General features: G+C 46.1%; 1 protein-coding gene across 1 annotated transcript in view; it reads left to right on the forward strand.

Moving 5' to 3' along the window:
- The first annotated feature begins 8,312 nt into the window (after positions 1-8,312).
- Positions 8,313-23,432, forward strand: part of MRPL53 (mitochondrial ribosomal protein L53) — a 152,230-nt gene continuing 137,110 nt past the window's right edge. The window contains exon 1 of the mRNA XM_086966999.1: positions 8,313-8,433. Coding sequence (XP_086823125.1) covers positions 8,342-8,433 — 92 coding nt within the window. The 5' untranslated portion in view covers positions 8,313-8,341. The remainder of the gene's footprint in view (positions 8,434-23,432) is intronic.

Here is a 23,432-nt window from a genome sequence, read left to right on the forward strand (position 1 = left end):
TCTTGTTCCCACAATGAGTAAGCGCAAGGGAGATGCGGGGACCCTGGATGCTTTAATTGTTATGGCTGAATCTATGCTTAGTCATGAAATAGACATGACTGAGAGGCGACTCTCTTCAGGCCCTTTTTCTCTGCAGAGGTGTTCTTCCCTAGGCTCTACTTTCCCGGGGGATGCCTTTCAGCTTTGCGCGTCCCCAATTGTACAAGGACACCAGCAGCTATCCCCCGCACCAGTTTTGGATTCACTGTCTTCGGATCCTTGTAATAGGCAAAGTATAGTCACAAGGACATGGACCCAAACCTCTAAATCCCCAAATGAGGTTAAGACATATGCGTCATAGTTGAAGCGAAGGAGGGGTATCGGCTCACACAAATCTAAACAACAGAAGGGGACTTGTAATACCAATACTGAGATAAAACAATCTTGCACCATCAGCACACAAATGGATGTTGTTTTTCCTGTTCCCACCAGTAGTGTCCCTGGAGGTGCTGTTCTGGACATTGCTGGGGAGACCTTGTTGGACATCGTTCTTGCACAAGTAAAGAATTATTAGACAATAGCTTAGTTACACTCTGGAGGCGTTTAGAACACTTGGATACTGCAATGGCCAAAAGTATTTAAATGGCTGGTCAAAAAGAGTCACTGCAGATTGCTGTTGGAACTGGGGAGGGACCAGGCCTAGAAAAACCATCCACGCCGCTAGGCGAGCTTAGACTGCCAGGGGAGGTGTAGCGACAGGATAATTTGTACTATTTGGACTGGTGGTGACCAATGTCCACTGCCATCTCAATATATGATGATTGGTCCTTTATTTCTGACTTTATTCTACCTATTTGTAGGGTTTGCCTACTGGCTTTGGCATGATTCTATGTCTTTTTTGCCTCCTTTTGGGCCTAGAGGCCTAAACTAGAGAGACTCCATTTTGTCTCTGCCCTGACTCTCTGAGGCGCTTGCAGGTAAGGGGTGAAGCTTTGGTTATAACTTGTTGTTCGCTCTTTGCAAACTGGATGGAACCGGCCCTTATCTGAGGAATTTACTTATTTTCTGTTCTCCAGACGCAACAGCAGCTGGCCACTGGGGGTGCGTAGGGAGCACAAAGCTTGGTGCAGGAATCGGCTGGAAGGCGGGTTGCTGGCTGGAAATTTCCATGAGGAGAGAGCCTTCTATATTATCAAAGAGCAGTGGAGCAGAGTGGTCAGATGGTTTTTGGAACGGTTGGAGTCCAGTGCAGTCCAGTTCAGTTGGAAGTCAGATGGAAGAGCTGGAACTGTTGGTTGTTATTGGAGTTACACCTGGAGTTGGTTTTTGGAGCAGTTGGAGTGCAGTTGGAGCCAGTGGAGTGCAGAGGCCATGAGGAACATCAGAAGTTAGCCCGTTGGTGATGGTGGTTTGGTGATGACCTCCTACGCCGATGACACCCAATTGGTACTGGCTATCAAAGGGGACGGGGAGGAAGTGGCCAATCGATTCACGAGAGGAATGATGGCAATAGGTGACTGGATGGCCACGAATTGTCTGAAACTCAATTCAGAAAAAACTGAAGTGGTCATCTTCGGTCACCTCTCCCCGGGCTGGTCACCTGTCTGGTGGCCACCATCTTTCGGTCCCCCGCCGAGTCCAGCTAGCAAAGTGAGAAATCTAGGCGTCATCTTCGATGCTGGCCTCAATTTTATGGCACATGCGAATAAAACTGCGGCTTCAGCTCATATGAAATTGAGAATGATTAGGAAAATACTACCTTTCCTACCGAACACGGCCGGGAAAACACTGGTCAGCTCACTAGTCCTGTCCTCCTTGGACTATTGTAACGCTCTATTCTTAAATGCCCAAGTCCGAGTGACAAATAAGATGCAGTCAATCCAAAATGCAGCCGCACGAATGCTGGCTGGGATCCCCAAGTTCGCACCAGTTACAAACATCATTAGGGATCTCCATTGGCTCCCGATACGCAGCCGTATCAAATTCAAATCGCTGTGTATTGTTTACAAGTCACTCAATAATCAAGGTCCCCACTTTCTCAAACAGAATCTTCTCCATCATGTCCCAACCCGATCTCTTCGTTCCTCTATTCAGAACTTCTTGGCTGTGCCTTGCACTAGAACAGTCACCTGGGGCGACAGGCGTTTCCTGGTTGCCGCCCCTAGACTCTGGAACACCCTTCCTGCACATATCCGAGCAAGTCCCTCCCTGTTCACATTCCGCAAACAGCTAAAGACGTGGTTATTTGACCAATAGCCTTGTATATCTTCTTTACCCCAGTTGCTGATCCATCCCTTAACTAGCGCCGAGACGCCCACGGGTATTCGCCGCGCTCTACAAATGTCAATAAATAAATAAATAAATAAATGACAGAGGGTCCTGATTCAAACAAAGAGGAACAGAGAGTTGGACCCCTTCTTAATAGGGTGAGGTGTTCTGAGAATGTTCTAATTATACCTGTTCATAATTAATCACTTTTCTTTCAGCTTCCCATTTGTATGTATGTGTTGGTGATTGCTATTCTATTATTGTGTAATAAAGATTCTTTCTTGTCATTCTATCATTATGTAATAAAGAAACCCCAATGTGCATTAGTTCCATAAGTATGTTGTTTCTAAGAAGGAGCCCCAGTGTCTTTTTAGCCAGGTGCTGACGTATAGAAGGATGGGTGATTCCCTTCTTACAGGTAACTGATGACGGAAAGGTGCATGACTCATGATTAGAGATAATTGCAGATGGGAGTGATTTGGTTTAACAGTTCTTGCTTGGGAAGGTTGGGCCCCTCTCCAGTGTGTTAGGGAAATTAGCTCTCATCAGATACCCAAATGGTAGATCTCCAAGAGATCGTCCGTGGTCGGGCGTTAATGAGATCATCCGTGGTCGGGCGTTAGTGAGATCATCCGTGGTCGGGTGTTATGAATCCAGTTCTATGAGGTAATTGTAAGATATAGTGTGGATTTCCCCAGATTCTAGTAGTATTTCTAACTATATAAGCTTGTCTATTGTCATTTTCCCAATTCTCAGGTAGGTATTTTAGGTGTTGTGCTCTATAGGGCCTGAGGAGGGTGGTGGTACGTGGCGGCTGGGTGTGCTATAATTGATAAGCTGATAACTTGGTCTGAAAATCCGGTTGCTACAGGAGGCCTGACATAATGTGCCAAAGGAGGCAAGCAGAAAAGAGGCCCATAAACTGAGATAGCAGCAACTACTGCTCCGCAGCTGGGTAGGTCAGACACTCACACAACAACAAGAAGAGAGATAGGGAGAATGAGGAACACTCTTAGTCCCCGGTTAAGTATTAATAAAGAAGAAAAAGAGTGACCAAAGGGCACACACAATTCGAAAAGCAAATGGAGCAGCTGGGGGAATGGAACTAACCCTACTCATGTTAGTTTAGAAAGCCCTCACTCACCAACCTGGTTGGTGACATGCTTCGTCATCGGGCTCCACTGGAGAGGCCGATTGCTCCCCAGTGTGCTTCGATCTACTGCGGAGCAGGTTTTGTGCAATAGACGTGAAGTGAATTAGTTAACAGTGATAGTGATGGTTAAAAATGTCTTATGTGTCTTAAAAAAGTATTTAATGTCTGATCACAAGGACATAAATAAACTTAGTGTGGGAAAATGGTCCAAATAAATTGTTTGGTTATTTCCAGAATTTTAATCATCAGTCAACATGTTTCTGCCTTGAAACGGTGTCGTGTGGCTCAATGATTAGAGCGGCAGACCCTGATGCAGAGGTCTAGCCCGGGACCAGGGTTCAATTCCCCGCTTCGGCGGGTCTTGGGCTCAAAAATTCCACGGACCTGATAATTCTCGCCTCGGTGCCTATTCCAATCATAGAGTCCCACTCTGCAACTCTGGGCAATAGCTTGCTTAATCTCCACAACGGCCCCCACAATGCTAGGGATGCCTGGCCTTCACCCTGGGGATGCCCAGGAGGGGACGCCTCACAGGGAAAGCCAGGACGGGTTCCACAGCGGTATTCATACAAGCGCCTTGAGACCCTTGCGGGTGAGTAGTGCACTATACAAGTATCAATTTACATTTACAATTTACCAGGCATTCATCAGGACAAAAAAGTGAACTAAACCCTGGCGGTATGGGCACTCTAAGGCCCGCCCTAACCACGGGACGTGTTATGTAAAAACTGTGAGAAAGTGCATTAGGGGAGCGGACTCCTCCTTAGGTAATCATTGGTTAGGAAACCTCAAAAATAGTAATGATGCACATGTGAAGGAAAAGGGACGAAGACATACATAAACGAGACAGGACACACGGATAGAATTGGTCTATGCTCATAGGTACGTCTACAGTGCTCCAGTTGTCAAAGAGGAACAGTGGGTGGTGATATAGCACTATAGTTAACACCAACCTCTGTCCCTGGGAAGACGCGCTACAAATTAGGGGTGTAGTGGGCTAACGGTGGTTCAAATAAAAGTAGGGCAGCCCTTGCTTGCGTGCTTGCATGTGTTGATTTGGATCAATGGGCCAGAAATGGCCAGTGACCTCACATAAAACAAAAAGGTCTAAAATTAAATAAAATGTCTCACTTGAATGGTGGGTAAATTAACAAAAACTGGAAGATCATATCCCGTATAAAAAAGACCTGGGAGAAACCACTGTTTTCCTTTAACCACATGGCTGCTGCGGGGATTTTTCCCCAGTGCTGGGAATTACCATTTTGCTGCTTTCATGACGAGCTCAGCTCGTCATCAGCACACGACACCCGTGGGTGATGACGAGCTGAGCTCGTCATCAGCATCGAAAGGGTTAAAAAGGGATGAAGCCTTAAAGACGCCCTTGTTCATACACGTCCCAAAGATAAGATACCACTAGGGACTAGGGCCTAGGGGCCTTGATACTTGATTATCAGCAGGGAATTCAACTGTCGTCCATGCACGACTCTCCATCTTCTGGTATAACCAGCGGTGGCACCCTTAGGGAAGGCACGGAAGCCCTCTGCCTAGCACAGCACGAGGACTTACCAAGCCCAGATCTAGACAACCACCCTCCCCTGGGGAAAACCCTAATCTTGATCCCAAGCTAAGGGTTCTTTCCTGGAACATCACCAGGATTAAAAACAAACTGGACTCACCAGAATGGGGGCTTTTTGTAGACAGTTTTGTTGTATGTATGTTTTAGGAAACCTGGGCAAGGGAAGAGGTTATGAGGATAGGGTATGCAACCTTTAATATTCCAGCTATAAGTGGGGGGAGAGGTAGTCCCTCTGGTTTATGTACTTGGGCGGCTGCACACTTGAAATGTACAATGGACCACTTGAACACCCTGTCTAATGACATCCAGTGCACCATACTTATATTCCCACCTAGCCTCAAAATTGCTTTTATTAATATCTATTCTCGCTCCGTAAGTAACTGCCAGTAATCTCAGCCCTTTGAACAACTGAATACTTTCATTAGCGCTGTCCCCCCCCCCGAGTGTAAGATTAGTTATAGTGGGTGACTTTCATTGTCAATTTGAGCCTCTTGATGCCTCTCTTGACACTCCAACTAGTGTTGAGGATCAGCTTCGGTCAATCCCTGACCCTCAAACTCACATAATTAAGGCTGGACACTGCTGGCACTGCAGATTAATGCAGTTACATTAACCCATTCTCTCAGAGCCTGCAATGGCCGCACTAAGTCAGATAGACCAGCGAAGCCAACCTTTAACAGATCAGGGCAATTCTACCTGCTGCATTACATCTTAGTTGAAGCAACTTTCATGGAAGTGGGTTGCTGATTTTGCTGTGCTGCCACGGCAGGACAGCGATCATAATGCCCTGAAATTGGAGATGTGGCTCCCAAATTTCGACAAATCTATAGATAGCAGCACCCCGGTAACTAATAGTTTAATTCTGGCTAACAATAGAAGGAGAATCAGATGGGGGGCACTAAAGCAATCACCTGACAAGATAGCCGCACTTTTCTCTCTAACCATATTGTCCATTCAGGAACTGGGGGATATTGCCAGGGCAAAGAATATTCCGCAATCAATTGATAGAATAGAGGTGCTGCACTTAGAATTGACAACCAGTCTGACAAATATATTTAAACCGCTGTCATATTCCAAAGCAAAGCAGGGCTCCCATCTAACCTGGTACAATGCCACATGCTGTAATGCCAAGAGATCCCTCCTAGATGCTAACAAAAGTAATGACAGACCTCTGATCAAGTGAACGAGGCACTGTTATCGCAATTCCATCAAACAAGCTAAGAAGGATTAGGAGACAGACAGATGGGATGCCATCAGTTCAGCCCTTTCTAATAGAGACATGAAGTCGTTTTTGTCATTAGTTTGCTCAGAAGGCAACTTAGGCCAGCCTGCTCTAGAGTCAAGCATAGCTGCAGCTGCGTGGAAATCACATTTCAAAGCCCTATATTTTATGGATGAAGGTACTGACCTGGATGCTGGCAGATACCCATCAATCCTTTGGACATCCTCTGAAAAGGGCCATGGTTTCACTCTAGCTGAGGTCCACAATGCTATCAGGAAGCTCTCTCTTGGAAAAGCAGTAGGTTTAGATAAGATTCCAGGGGATTCATTCAGGGCAGAACCAGAAATATGGGGACCTGATGGAGCATGGTATTATGTGTAAAGAGACTTGCTCGGATTAATTCTCCCGAAAATAACAAGTAACATATTAATCAACATGTTTTGTCATACTAATAAATGCACCACACGACAATATTCGGTAAGTTGGGGAAGCTTGCATATATGCTTTTGCTAACAGTAACTCGAGTGACTTAATATGGCTGCCGAAAACGCAGGAATTTCACTGCGCATGCGTCTGCCACACTCACATGGTGTGAAGTCCTTTCTGCTTTGGAGGGAAATCTTTGCAGCTGCGCACTAGTATTAAAGATGGCTGCTTTGTGTTTCACATACTAATGCACCCGCTGCTGCTCTAACTAAAACATTTTCGGTGGCCATTTTAATGCATTCAAGTTATTGTTAGTAAAAGTACATAAACAAGCTTCCCCAGCTTACTAAATGTGTGGTGCATTTATTAATAAGACGAAACATGTTGATTAATAGTTTACTTGTTATTTTCGAGAGGATTAATCTGAGCAAGGCTCTTTATGCACGAAATCTTACTCCATTACCTGATGGTGAAAGACCCCTCACCCTGCTATATTCAGGGTTGTGTTGTGATTTTGTAGGTGTTGAAATTTGTGTGTAAAATTATTTTTTTTTTTAATCAATCTGACAAGATAGCTTTGTGTGAAAATGCGACTTCTGAGTTCTGGATGCAAACTAAACATCTCGGGGCAGATTTACAAGCCCCTTGCGCCACTTTTGTGTCACTTTTCCCATGTTAAAAATGACGCAAAAGTGGCGCAAGGAGCTTGTAAATCTGCACCCTCATGTTTCCAAGGTTGAAATAATCAGTACCGTGAACTTTGTGTTAGTGAGATATTTTTGTGCCATCTGTAAGGCTTAGGTCTAAGTTATAACATTTGTGTGTAGACCTGTTTTATGAGTCCTTTTGCACTTAAACGTGGCTGATGAATTTTTTGCCTCATCGTTCTCGCCCAATTTCTGTTAAGTAGCTTACAAGAATTCTTTTGATGATAAATTCCTTTAATTTTTAACCTACCTTCATACTGTTGATCACAACAAAGACGAAGGAATAAAAGAGCAAGGCCTGTCTAAGGAGAAATTGTTAATTTTATAATTTGAAGTTTTTGTCTGACAATGTAAAACAAATATAGAAATGCAAAATATACGCTTCCTTGTAATTTTCAAACAGATGTGCCTGAACTAGTATTTTCATAGGCATAAGATCGTACCAATTCACAAAACAAGCCTCTCATAAACGATTTTTTTTATTGTTATTTTACATCTAAACCTAAGACGACGTTTCTTACGTGGTGCACGAATCCACTCGATTTCATATTTACGAACTTGTGCCATCTGCTGGAATAGAGCGTAAGTACACCTAGTAAATCGTTAATTAATATCTTGCAACTATTTTGAACATTTGTATCTAACTTGTTTCCTGTTTAAATTTACTTTCTACTTTACACTTACGGTCATTGAGTAGTCTTACAGACTGCTCATATACATTACGTTGCCTGGTCAGAACGAAAGCTTGTCATAATTTTTCCGAGTGTATGTCACCACCAAGAAGTCTGCTTATACAATGTATTGAAAACAAAATGTGAAAACCTACCTCTGTTTAGTTTTTGGGTTTCTACAGAATTAATTATCGAGCAGTAGACTACAAATCCCTAGATATCGGATCCCTTAGTATCTGTTGTGTGCGGCACTTTACTGAAAATGCCTGCTGGGATATGTAGTTAAATGTTTTGATTGGCTGCTATCGGAGAAGGTGACAGGTCAGGGCGCAAAGCAAGATGGCCGCGTCCAAGGGCGGAGTGGTGCTGAAATCGGTGAAAAAAATCGTAGTACAATTTTGCCCTTTTGAGTCTAATGTAAGGTCGACACGGTAAGACACTGTTTAGCGACAATAATTTCTCGTGAGGTATGTTTTGACACATCAAGTAATATACAGAACGCAAATCATTTAAGCAGAGTTAAAGAGATGGGTTCAATGAAAGTGGCGTTATTCTTTGGAAGTAAAACTATAATTGGTAAAAGAATTCCGATTATAACATCTTTGATTCAGGTTGTAGTGTAATGTTCAGGGATGGTAAAATTAGTTTTAATTCTGGACAGTGGATTATATTTGTGTCTGTTCAGCTTGAGATAGAAGGGAAGGATTTTCCGTTTCGATCCTAGCATTATTTTGCTTGCTAATGCGAATTCGACTTCACTAAATTATATTGCTCGGGGTGCACGATTGTTTGTGGGTGGTTTTCTATGATTCAATAAAAGATGGAGAGCTCTTTACGAAAATGGGTGCTATTACTGGCAAACAAAAATCTTATCTCTTATGCGAGGGTAATTCCTATGCAGTACTGGCAGGTGGTTATTTAGTTTTAGGACACATGACTCGGAGTTCAAATATAGCTCACAACCCCATTTTCATACGGTGTTTTCGGCTCTGCTCCTTTCTCTACCTGCTCAATTGTATTTTCATTATGTCTCTTTTCGCGCTCACCCTCCTGGTCTCTGCAGTAATTAACAGCTAGATTCATGAAAGGAAATTGCGCTCGCAAAGGGCCAGATTCTGAGAATCTGGCCCTTTGCAAGCGCAATTTTTGCATTTGGGATTCATCATCCCAAATGCAAAAATCGCTATTTGCGAAATCGCATATTTGCGAGGAATTGCATTTAAGGAATCTCTATAAGAGATTCCTTAAATGCAATTAATTAACCAATTTTAAATTGCGAATTCGCAATATTTGGCCGCTATTTACCACGAAGTCTGACTTCGTGGTAAATAGCGAAAAAATAGAAAAATGCACTTTAGTGCATTTTTCTCAGTTGCATGTTACACACACACATGTCCTTTGGACATGTGTGTGCGCAACACCTGTGTAAATTTGCATTTCAGCGGTGCTACAGGGTGTCCTTTGGACACCAGTGGCACCCTTGAAATCGCTATCTTATTTGCGATAAGCAAATTGCTAATCGCAAATAAGGAATACTCCCCATTCATTCCTATGGGCCTTTAATTTGCTAATCGCAAATAAGGAATGTGTAGGAATCGCAATTTATATAGCGATTCCTACATGAATCCTGTTTTGCAAGTCCTTAATAGCGATTCCTTAATAATCGCTATTAAGGACTCGCAAAACGGCTCTTTGATGAATCTAGCTGTAAGTGAAGCAAGGGTTGGTCTTTAATCTGACGGTGGCCTCCGCTAGAAAATTGGCACTACTATAAACCGAAATCCCGCCCCTTTTGAACTCCACTTCTCCAAAGCCCATTCGCATTGTGAGTGGTAAATCGCTTTTTAAGCTACTCTATGCAGTTGAAGATTCAGGTAATGATTGTAACGTTGAGTGACCACCACCTTCTAGGAAGTTACATACACTGTTTCCAGTACCGAAATTTCGTGTGATCACTGCTGCATTATGGGCATTGCAGGCTATTTTTCTTCCTCTGGACGGTGGTACTCATAGTACGGCCCGCGGGCCTCTGCCATGCTGTTTTTAGGTCTCGGCTAGGCAGCGCACATGCGCGGTCGCTCCGAGACTTTAAGTAATCTGTATCAGGGGTGAAACTCCTGTGTAATTTCACCTGCTGCTTGCCATTTGTTAACTGTGGCATTGCTCTTCTTAGCATGCTTATGGTTGGCTGTGGATATGATAAGTCACTTCCATTTTTTCCGGAAGCAGCACCACCTAACGACAGTTTACGACTGATTTCATGTTTTAATTGTGTCCGATGGAACTTTTATCAGGATTTTTGCAGCCCAGCATGCTCACTTGCATACATAATTAGCATTTAGCTCGTCACAAGTGTCGCACTCTTAATTATACATAATCAGCACGGCACTCGTCATGATACAATTTTATACACAGTCCGTTGTTTAGATAAGGGATTAATTTGTTAATTTTTTTCACCATGGCGCCTGATTTATGGGCCGCCATGCGCATAAGTTTAATTTTCATGGGCGCCACACTTCATGTTATATGTGCTGGCGTCATGTTTCATATAATAGCGCAGTGCCCACTTTCATAACTTGTATTAGCATGGAAATGTCACACACGTAAGCCAAATGAAAAAAGACTAAAACAATTCACAGAGCCCGACTAAAGCTAAAACCCGTACGGTGCTTACATTTTAAAAACTGCACAGTAAGCGTTTGCGGTTTCTAAGTGCTGCAAACCTTTACCGACCTCAGAAGAATAAAAGGGTGAGTGTCCTCAGCAGATTGCCACATTTGACAGCAGCAAGAGCTCGGCTGCCTGAACCATACTCCAATTTTAAACAAGCTTTCAAATGAAATTTGAAGTTGCATTATAGTAATCCAGCACAAAGGTAGATTATTTTAACCAACTTTATATACATCACTTGTTGCTAAAACTTTGGTCCAATTTCAGATATATTTGTTTTTGTAAAGATTTGGGTTCTGTAGATCAGTAAGTATTCAGAGAGGTTTAACTATGTTCAGAGTGTCTCACTGTCACTGATTATGACACCCTCTCTTCCACACCTCGGACTATAAAAACTTTTGACTTTATTTCCAGTCAACAGAGCGACGTAACTCATCCTGCTGGACAAGGGACCCTGCAGGGCGCTCCTTCCTCACTACTATTATAACAGACACACTCAGAGCTGTGAAGCGTTCTCCCTCGGTGGCTGCAATGGAAATTACAACAATTTGGAGACGCTTGAGGACTGCGAAAAGTCTTGCTCGATGATCAAGAGTATACTCCCCCACTGGCACCGGGGCGTGTCCTCGCTGCTCGTGCAAACACTGGCACGAAGACCTAAGTAACGTCCTTTCTGCTCGATACGGGAGCACAGGTCTTAGCGGCACAGCCCTGTAGCACTTTCCTCGGCACGACAAGTGTACAGAAGCCCCAATGCTTTCTTCTGTGGCCTTGATAAACAGATCTTGGGAGCCAAGGCTCATAGCACTCTCGCCTGCAACGTGCGCGCACCCATATGCAGCGAGGACAGAACCCATTGGCACCCACTCCACACTGCATGCACATGATAGGCACTAGAGAAGACGTGAGGTGCACTCACTCATTGCACTTAGCAGGCAGACCAATGTGTCGCCATGCAATATGTGGTGCTTGCGCAGAGAGCAGCAGAACTCCTTGGCATGTGCACGAGCCAAGGAGCGCTGTTAGCAGTCCAGTGGTGCATATATACAGTCCGGGAACAGTGACCCATGGCGCCTCCCCCTTACATGCACAGATGCTGTGGGACCAGGTACCCGTTTGGCACTCTCCTCTGATACCAGCACGCAGACTGGCACCATAAACCCATAATGCCCACCCAAATGCAAGCACAAGGTATGTGGTGCTATATTATTTAAGGCTCGCAGTGTGTGGGCATGCCAGTGCGGGATAATGTGCTGCATTGCTAAACACTTATAAGGTCCCAAAGCCGAGACCTATTGGCTATGCCAATGCTTGTTACGTTTCCAGTGAGGCTGACAGTAAACTCAGAAGATTACCGCAGTAGCATAAGTAGTGAATACGTATTAAGTACATATTCACTACCTATGCTCCTGCAGCCATCTTCTGTGTTTACTGCCGGCCTTTGTGACCTCACACATTGCACGGAAAGCTTCCCAAAAGGCCCTTCAAAAGTCAGCTGTAGGCGCTTTGACAGCTGATTTTTAAAGGGCCTTTTGGGAAGCTTCCTGTTTCGTATTGCCCATGACGTCCTCTTCTCCTGCAGCCTCTTCTCCAGCCACAAAGACAGACACACAGAGACACACACACAGAGACACACACACAGAGACACACACACAGAGACACACACACAGAGACAGACACATACACATACACAGAGACAGAGACACACACACACAGACACCCAGACACACACACAGAGACACACGCACACCCCACAGAGACCGAGACACACACACACACACACAGAGACAGACACACACACAGAGACATACACACATAGACAGAGACACACACACACATACAGACACACAGCAAGAGACACACAGAGATGGGCAGAAACACACAGCCAGAGACAAGAGATACACAGAGGGGGAGGGAAAGAAACGGACAGAGATACACAGAGACGGACGGCCAGAGACGGCCGGACGGACAGAGACGGATGGACGGACAGGGATGGACAGATGGGCGGGCAGACAGAGACGGATGGACAGACAGAGATGAACCAACAGAAACGGACAGAGGGAGACGGACGGACAGAGAAGGAGAGAGACAGACAGAAAGAAACAGACGGACAGAGGTACACAGAGACAGATCGACAGAGATGGACAGAGACACACAGACAGCGACATAGAGATACACAGACAGAGAGGGACAGACAGAGAGGGAGGGACAGAGACAGACAGAGACGGACAGAGATACACAGAGACAGAAGGACAGAGATGGACGGCCAGAGACTGACCGATGGACGGACAGAGATGGACAAATGGGCGGGCAGACAGAGACGGATGGACAGACAAAGACGGACGGACAGAAACGGACTGACAGAGACGGACGGACAGAGACATAGAGATACACAGACAGAGACATAGAGATATATAGACAGACAGACAGACACATAGAGATAGACAGACAGAGACATAGAGATACATAGACAGACGGACAGACAGACAGACGGACAGATCGACAGACGGACGGAGACGGATGGACGGACAGGGACGGACAGATGGGAGGGCAGACGGACAGACAGACAGACGGACAGACGTACGGAGACGGATGGATGGACAGGGATGGACAGATGGGAGGGCGGACAGAGACAGATGGACAGACAGAGACGGACAGACAGAAACGGACTGACAGAGACGGACGGACAGAGACATAGAGATACACAGACAGAGACATAGAGATACATAGACAGACGGACAGACGGACGGACAGAGACGGATGGACGGACAGATGGGAGGGCAGACAGAGATGGACGGATGGACAGGGACGGACAGATGGACGGACGAACGGACGGACAGACGGACGGAGACGGATGGACGGACATGGACGGACAGATGGGAGAGTAGACAGACGGACGGACAGACAGACGGACGGACAGAAACGGACGGACGGACAGACGGACGGACAGAGACGGATGGACAGAGACATAGAGATACACAGACAGAGACATAGAGATACATAGACAGACGGACAGATGAACGGACAGAGACGGATGGACGGACAGATGGGAGGGCAGACAGAGATGGACGGATGGACAGGGACGGACAGATGGACGGACGAACGGACGGACAGACGGACGGAGACGGATGGACGGACATGGACGGACAGATGGGAGAGTAGACAGACGGACGGACAGACAGAGACGGACGGACAGAAACGGACGGACGGACAGACGGACGGACAGAGACGGATGGACAGAGACATAGAGATACACAGACAGAGACATAGAGATACATAGACAGACGGACAGACGGATGGACAGAGACGGATGGACGGACAGATGGGAGGGCAGACAGAGATGGACGGATGGACAGGGACGGACAGATGGACGGACGAACGGACGGACAGACGGACGGAGACGGATGGACGGACATGGACGGACAGATGGGAGAGTAGACAGACGGACGGACAGACAGAGACGGACGGACAGAAACGGACGGACGGACAGACGGACGGACAGAGACGGATGGACAGAGACATAGAGATACACAGACAGAGACATAGAGATACATAGCAGACGGACGGACAGAGACGGATGGACGGACAGATGGGAGGGCAGACAGAGATGGACGGATGGACAGACGGACGGACGGAGACGGACGGACGGACAGGGCCCGACAGTTGGGAGGACAGACGGAGACAGACGGACAGAGACGGACGGACAGAAACGGACTGACAGAGATGGACGGACAGAGACATAGAGATACACAGACAGGGACATAGCAGGGGTGGGGAATTCCTATCTCCCGACGCCCGAGACATCTAGATTTCTTAGGAGGGCTAGAGGTTTTAATTTGCATTTTGTCCAAAGGACAAGTAGACAGTTTTATAGTAATAAGATACACAGCTGTTCAACCCTGTGGGTCACAGCCAGTAAATAAGTTGCTCTGAGCTGTTTATTGGCAGTGAAAGGGTCAGTGCAAAACTGGGGCCTGCATTTTAATTTCCCCAGAGCAGAACAATAAAATGATAAAGCAGAGCTCAAAGTTTGAGCCAGCTCGATAAGCTCGTGTGGCTTCCAGGTTCTCCCCTGGTCCGTTTATTATGTTCAAGCATGAGACACATCGAGCTTCTGCAGCCCCAGTACACTCGCAGCAATGACAAGTAAGAGGCTGCTTTTTGTGCCTCTTGGCCTCTTGCTCTGACTTGAACTGTATGACCCCTGCCTTGTATTCTCTGCTCCACTCCTGGGCCTCATAGGGCTCCAATATCCCTGCTCATCTTCAACTCAATTTGATTTCCCTTCTTATGCACCCCATCCTTGGCACTTTGTGTTTTCTGTTCACCTAATGTTACACCCGGTGCCTGAACCACTCCACCCTCCGCTGCACTCTGACATCCCTCACCCGCTCCCCTTGGCCTCTCATATCTTACTTCATCGAGGGCTTACATTAAAGCTGATCAGTTTCCCCATGGGCTTTCATGCAGGCCGAAGGCCAACCCCAATTCTGTTCTTGCACTAGGCCTCTCATCTCACTTTGTGCCTGCACCAGGGGCATTGTGAATACACCGCTGTAGCAACTACAGCAGCTGTAGAGTTTTTGATGGGCCTCTTCAGTCTGCAGGTCCGCAGACAAAGGCCCATAATAGACTTGAAAGGGTGGGTGGGAGAGTGAGTGAATGGGTGGATGAATAGATGCATGGATGAATAGTGAAAGGGTGGATGGATAGATGCATATATGAATAAGTGAACGGGTGGATGTATAGATGCATGGATGAATACATGGAAGAGTGGATGATAGATGCATACATTAATGAGTGAAAGGGTGAATGGATAGATGCATGTATGAATCAGTAAACGGGTGGATAAATAAATGCATGGATGAATACGTGCAAGAGTGGATGATAGATGCATACATTAATGAGTGAAAGGGTGAATGGGTAGATGCATGGATGAATAAGTGAGGCTGGATGGATAGTTGGATGAATGAATGGAGTGAAAGGGTGGATGTTTAGATGCATCAATGAATGAGTGAAAAGGTGGATGGATAGGTGCATGTATGAAAGAGTGGATGGATAGATGCATGTATGAATAAGTGAAAGGGTGGATGGATAGGTGCATGTATAAATAAGTGAAAGGGTGGATGTATAGATGCATGGATAATACGTGCAAGAGTGGATGATAGATGCATACATTGAGTGAAAGGGTGAATGGATAGATATATGGATGAATGAGTGAATGGATGTAAGGATGGATGTTTGAAAGAATGGTAGGATAAGCGCAAGAGTGAATGAAGGGATGGGTGAGTGGATGGATAGGTCGAAAGTGGATTGATGAGTGAAAGGATGGACAGCTTATTGAAAGGGTGGATTAAGTGGTGAGAGAGTAGATGAATAGATGGCTGAGTGGGCGGGGATAGATGGCTGAGTGGGCGGGGATGGATGTGTGAGTGGCTGGGTGGAAGGGTTGATGGATGGATGGGTGGACAGTTGAGTGTAAAGGTGGATGGAGGAATTAGTGAAGGGTGGATGGATATATGAGCGAAACTGAAGATGTATGGGTGAAAGGGTGGATGGACGAGCGAAAGCATAAATGGAGGAAGTGAAAGGATAGGTGGATAGATGAGTGAAAAGGAGGATAGATGGGTGGATGGATGGATGGATGAGTGAAAGGATGGATGAATAGGAGTGAAGAGGAGGATGTATAGAGTGAAAGGATGGATGGACGAGTGAAAGGAAGGCTGGATTGATCAGTTGGGTCGATAGGTTTGGAGATGTCAGGATAGCTTTGAACAGGGGCTTCATGAACACCACACTTTTCAGCTACAGTAGAGGCGGAGCTCTTGATGGGCCTCTTCTGTCTGCAGCTCGGCAGACAAAGATTCGTAATTGTGAAAGGATGAATGGATGTGGGTGAAAGGATGAGTGAGTGAAAGTGTGGCTGGCTAGATGGCTAGATGGATGGATGGATGGATGGGTTACAGGGTTTAAGGATTAGAGAGCGAAAGGATGGATGAGTGTAAAGGATACATGAATGGATGAGTGGAAGGATGGATTGATGGATGGGTTGAAGAGTGGGTGGAAGGATGAGTGAAAGGGAGGGTGGATAGAGGAGTGAAAGTTAGGGTGTATGGATGAGCAGATGGATGGATGGTTGAAATGGATAGGTTTGGAGATGGATGGGTAGGTTTGGAAATGGAAGAGCGGATGGACTGATGGACGAACAGTTTGGTGAAAGGCTAATGGATAAAAGACTAAATGGGGGCCAATGTAAAGGTGAAATGCTAGATATCAGTGTGTTAAAGGATGAATGGATAGATGCTCTGATGGAAGAGACAAGAGAGCTATTCTAGCGAGGATTCCAATTAATTTTTTGCTTGCTTGGCGTCATAAGAACTTTGGATCAACGTGGTGGGTATTTTAATTTTCTGGTTACTCACTTGGCCTACACTATGCTCGTTTCTCTACCTTGGGATTATCAGGTAGGCGTGCTGCTGTATGCCAGCGCGTTCTTACTAGACCGCTGCTATTTGGTCTCATAAAGGCCATATTGCCATAGAAATTCCTGGCACTGAACAAAACTACTTTATAAAAGAGCACACAATGAAGCCAGCTCACAGATAGGAAGAGATAGCATTTTAATAAAAGCACAAAGTCTTGGTTAACTCAGATTTAATTAGGGGCTCAGTTGTTAAAGTCACAAAGGGCACCCATGATATATGACTTTGTATTCATGCAGATCTATGTTTTTTTATGAGTAGGCCAGGAAACCGTAGTCCTAGAAAATCTTTGTGAATTGCATCTTAGCATGAGCAAATATGAATATGCCCCAGCGGAAATCTGTTGACTGTTTACAAGTTCACTTTTTCTCCAACCACATTTTTCCCAGCCATGGAAGAAACTTTACTTCTGCCATTGTCAGGGGTAAATTGCCGACCTTTCTCAGTATGGGAAAAGATTATAGAAGAGCTGGTGAAAAACCCCAAAATTCAAATCCATCTACAGTATTAGCCTGACATAACCAGAAAGGCTATTATCAGAGCTCTTCTATAAAGAGATTGCAGCCATTATTTGACGGCGCACTACATGGCACTAAAGGGACAAGTGGATTTTGTTACAGGACATGTAGATTTATGAAGCTACTTGTCCCATGGACAAGTACATATTTCATAAAATTCCACACCCCTGCATAGAGATACACAGACAGACGGACGGACAGGCGGACGGACAGAGACGGATAAACGGACAGGGATGGACAGATGGGAGGGCAGACAGAGACAGATGGACAGACAGAGACGGACGGACAGAAACGGACTGACAGAGACGGATGGACAGACAGAGACGGACGGACAGAAACGGACTGACCGAGACGGACGGAGACATAGAGATACAGAGACACATAGACGGACAGTCAGACAGACGGACGGACGGACGGACGGACGGACGGACGGGCAGATGGACGGATGGACAGGGACGGACCGATGGGAGGGCAGACAGAGACGGATGGACAGACAGAGACAGACGGATGAAACGGACTGACAGAGACGGACGGACAGAGACATAGAGATGCACAGACAGAGACATAAAGATGGACGGACAGAGACGGATGGAAGGATGGACGGAAGGACGGATGGACAGGGACGGACAGATGGGAGGGCAGACAGAGACGGACGGACAGAGACATAGAGATACACAGACAGAGACATAGAGATACATAGACAGACAGACGGACGGACGGACAGGGACGGACAGATAGGAGGACAGATAGAGACGGACGGACGGACAGAAACGGACTGACGGAGACGGACGGACAGAGACGGATGTACAGACAGAGACGGACGGACAGAAACCGACTGACCGAGACGGACAGACCGAGACATAGAGATACACAGATAGACAGACAGACAGACAGACAGACAGACAGACAGACAGACAGACAGACAGACAGACAGACAGACGGACAGGGACGGACAGATAGGAGGGCAGACAGAGACGGATGGACAGATAGAGACGGACGGACAGAAACCGACTGACAGAGACGGACAGACAGAGACATAGAGATACATAGACAGACAGACAGACAGACAGACGGACGGACAGGGACGGGCAGACAGAGACGGATGGACAGATAGAGACGGACGGACAGAAATGGACTGACAGAGACGGATGGACGGACAGAGACATAGAGATACATAAACAGACGGACAGACAGACAGACGGATACAGACGGACGGACACAGACGGACAGACGGACACAGACGGACGGACACAGATGGACACGGACGGACGAACGGACACAGACAGGAGGACGGACACAGACGGACGGACACGGATGGAGGGACACAGACAGACGGACGGACACGGACGGACACAGACAGACAGACGGACGGACACAGACGGACGGACACAGACACAGACACAGACAGACAGATGGACGGACACAGACAGACGGACGAACACAGACGGACGAACACAGACGGACGGACACAGACAGACGGACGGACACAGACAGACGGACGGACACAGACAGACGAACGGACACAGACACAGACAGACAGACGGCCGGACACAGACAAACGGACGGACACAGACAGGCGGATGGACACAGACAGACAGACAGACGGACGGAAACAGACAGGCGGAAGGACACAGACAGACAGACAGACATACGGACAGAGACAGCTGTACAGAGACAGACAGACTGACGTACAGAGAGAGACAGACCGAGAGAGACAGACCGAGAGAGACAGACAGACCGAGAGAGACAGACAGACCGAGAGAGACAGACAGACAGAGAGAGAGAGACAGACAGAGAGAGACAGACAGACAGAGAGAGACAGAGAGAGACAGACAGAGACAGACAAGCAGACAGAGACAGACAAGCAGACAGAGACAGACAGAGACAGACAGACAGACAGACAGAGACAGACAGACAGAGACAGACAGACACAGACAGAGACAGACAGAGACAGACAGACACAGACAGAGACAGACAGAGACAGACAGACAGAGACAGACAGACAGAGACAGACAGACAGAGACAGACAGACAGAGACAGACAGACAGACGGAGACAGACAGACAGACGGAGACAGACGGAGACAGACAGAGACAGACGGAGACAGACAGAGACAGACAGAGACAGACAGACAGACATAGACAGACAGACATAGACAGACAGACATAGACAGACAGAGACAGACAGACATAGACAGACAGACAGAGAAACAGAGAGAGAGAGAGAGACAGACGTAGACAGAGAAAGACAGACATGGGTGTGTATGCTGGGTCTGGTGGCTCAGTGGACTAATTAGTCTATTGCAGGGGCCTGTGTTCAACCTCATGACCACAGTTATTTTTTTTAACTTTAGCCCCGCCCCTACTGACCCCGCCCCCACAGGTGTGGCCCTCTACCACAAACCGAGAAAGTTTGTGAATACCCAAGCCTAATTCACCTGAAAACAAAGATTTGTAGGTGAGAAGTTCAGGAAAGGAGACAGTGTCTGGAATTACTTAGAGTAAGGTGGTCCCCCTATTGTAAACTATACAAATCACTTAAAATGTTGCTATATTCATCATGACTTATTGAGTAGCCACTATTTACTATGCTAATACAAAATTACTGGTTTGATTTGAATCTTCTTTCCTTTTAATTTTTTATCCCCATGTGTGATGTGTGTGTGCCTGAGTGAATGATGAGATGTTCCACTTTGACATCAAACCACTTACTAATTAAACATATGGAGAGAAGTGAGCTTTTTCCTTGCAGTGGCCATGCATTCAAGTGGTTTTGCTATTTAGTTAGTCAACTAGTACATTCTATAGTACTTACATTGACTGACTAGTAATGCACAAAGATGTTTTTTGATAAGACAAACCGTGCCAATCTGAACTGTACAGACCATCAGAACCTACATTCCAGGAGAAAGAATAATCCTAATATAACCTTTGAAAGGATATATTTCTACCATTAAACTAAGGCCTTCAAAATGTCTTTGAAACTGAATATAGCTATCGGGTTCGCGTGCCACCTATGCAATCTGAGTGTGGGTTTCAGAAAACAGCATTGTCTTAATACTTGTTGATACTAGCAATTATATAAATGTTAAACATATAACTAATACAATGAAATACATAAATCTGGTGGAGACTAGATGTATGCTGGCAATGGAATCAAATAAGAATGTTCATCCAGGTTGTGAAAAATCCTAAGCCCCCTACTCGAGGATGGAGTTTTTAGGACGTTAGATACAGTAAAAGATTGAGCTTCATTTTTAGAGCAAAACTTAACAAAGTATGTTCGACTTGGTTTAGCTCTACTTTGAAGCCTAGTTTGTGTGATGGGATCTGCTTTCATAGATATTCAGGAGCTGTCCTAATTGTGTGCACTGATTTGTGCAGAATTATATTGTTGCTATTTTATTTTATATTTGCAGTTTGCAAAATGAGTATAATAATAAATGACAGTGAGTGTTTTTAGCTTTGTGTTGACTGCAATTGTAAGAAGTTGGCCTGGTATATGCTGTCCACTAATTAAAGTGGGCACCTTGCACCAGCCCAAAGAACCCTTATGGTGATTTAAGAGGTCAAAGATAACCTTAGAATGCTATCCAAGTGGTAGCTGTGGAGAGCAACCATCAGGCTTAGTCTTGAAGGAATGTTAAGCAGCTTGTTTTACCAGAATGCAACCTTATTGTATTGATTAAATGAAAGGAGAACAACACAGTAGTTATACAAATATGTGTGTATTATTATAAGACACCTTAAATACCTTACAGTTTCTGCTACATGCATATAAACACAAAGCACACAATACTGTAGCACAGAAACAATCGTAAGTAGCTCTAATACACAGTGGGCTCCAGGGGTAGACAAAACAAGATACTAAAATAGTGGTATAAGAACCACGGTTCAAGTCAAGACAGTGTCTAGAGGTTGTAGAATCGCTGGGACCCCAATGAACCACCCAAGGTGAGTGTAAGGGAGGACCCCACGGACGATGGGTGCAGTGTGAGAACCCTACCGCGTGCTACGTCCAATTCAATGGGAGAGACGTGGTTGCAGTTATAAAGTTTAAGGACACTTCCCAGTGCATTACGAAGAAACCCTTTGGAAAATAGACAGTTGGAGAGCAAACACACCATTGGATACTGAAGTACAGGAGTTACCTATCCCAGGGAAGCCGGGTGCATAGGGCTGAAGTGGCGTCGGAAACCGTTGTCAATCTCAAAAGAAATGCCACTGCTGGAAAGGAAGAAAGTGTCAGGTGGAACCCACAGGTGGATTCTTGATGGAAGGAACATGAAAGCAGAAGGGACAGAGTCTGGGTCACTCAGGAGTTACCAGGGTCTCGGTAGTCGGATGCCCCCCGATGTTGGGTGCTTCAGGTGTGAAGAAGGAGATCTGGACTTTGTAGGCACCGGGACCAGGAGACACAGAGGACAACTAGGAGCCAGATACGAGCTGTCCCACAAAGAATGTCGAGTGCTGAGGGGTCAGTGTCCGGTGGATGCACCAACAAGCCTCGGCAGCGGCAACCCACAAAGAATGTTGAGGATGGCACGGTCTGGACCATAAGGACCAGGAGACTCACACACAGCAAGGGGAGTCAGGGCAGGCCTGGAGAAACCAGAGGAGTCCAAGAAAAGCAGTGTTGTCTGTCAAATGCTCACTTGGCCACTGGATTCAAGATAGGCTGGCTGATGAGGATTATGAATCCAAAACCAGTCCCAGGAAGCTTGTTTCCGGTCCAGAGAAGACATGACTTGGCAGTTCGGGCTGGACTGTTCCCATGACGCACAGGGTCAGACTGATTTGCATATGGCCATGTCTGAACTGGGGTGGCTGAGTGAGCTAAAGAATGGTGATGGATTAAACCCAGATAAGTTGACTGGGGGTGAGTGTTTGATTTGCTCAAACGCTCCGTCCATCATCCCCTTTTGTATTGGTCTGTCAAATGGACCCATAGGCCAGAGGCACAGGAGTCGCGAGTGGACCTCTAGCAGTTTCACAAAGTAACAGCTTGCAGGGCACAGAGTCTGAAGAGGCCGGAGTCCTTTGTACAAAATGTGCTCAGAGGTTGGGGCTATCGATAGCCCAATGCACTCAGTTGGGGATCGGCAATAAGCATATGCACTTGTAAAAGTACGCAGTGCACAGGGGTTCGGGTTATACGGCCCCCACAATGTCATTTTTCTTATAGGTACCCTAATATAGGCTCGGGTAATGTCATACACCTTCACTTACATTGCCTCCCTTATACTACACAGTAAAGAACCTTTAGGATTGAACCTTTACCTAGTTCTAGTTCTGGGTGCAGAAGGAGGGTTTCCCTGAACAATAGCGTTCTATGACTTCATCTTTAGACTGACACAGTATGAATGAATATTCATAAGGATTCTTGAAACCCGTCAGGGGCTACATCCACCTGCATATTATTTACGCACAAGGTTCATCCCATACGCCATCCTCAAACCCAACAATGGCTAAATACAAGAAACACGGGACCTAGATACTTTTCTATATTAATACAGCACCTCTTGCTAGTATTAGTCAGAGGGAACCAAGACTTTCAGGCCGACACACTGACCAGAGACCCTGAGGCTCCTGCTTGCAGACGCTCTAGCTGACAGTTGTCTAACACATCCCATACGGGGTTTCCAACTCGAGACCAAGACGGGGACCCACACTCTCTCTCACTTCAGGGAATGGGGTAAGATAAACCTAAAGGGATTCTTGGCTTCACACCTACTCACATGTTAGGTACATCCAGATAGGCA

This window comes from Lissotriton vulgaris, chromosome 4_1, assembly GCF_964263255.1.
Source record: "Lissotriton vulgaris chromosome 4_1, aLisVul1.2, whole genome shotgun sequence".
In the NCBI taxonomy this organism is placed as follows: Eukaryota; Metazoa; Chordata; class Amphibia; order Caudata; family Salamandridae; genus Lissotriton; species Lissotriton vulgaris.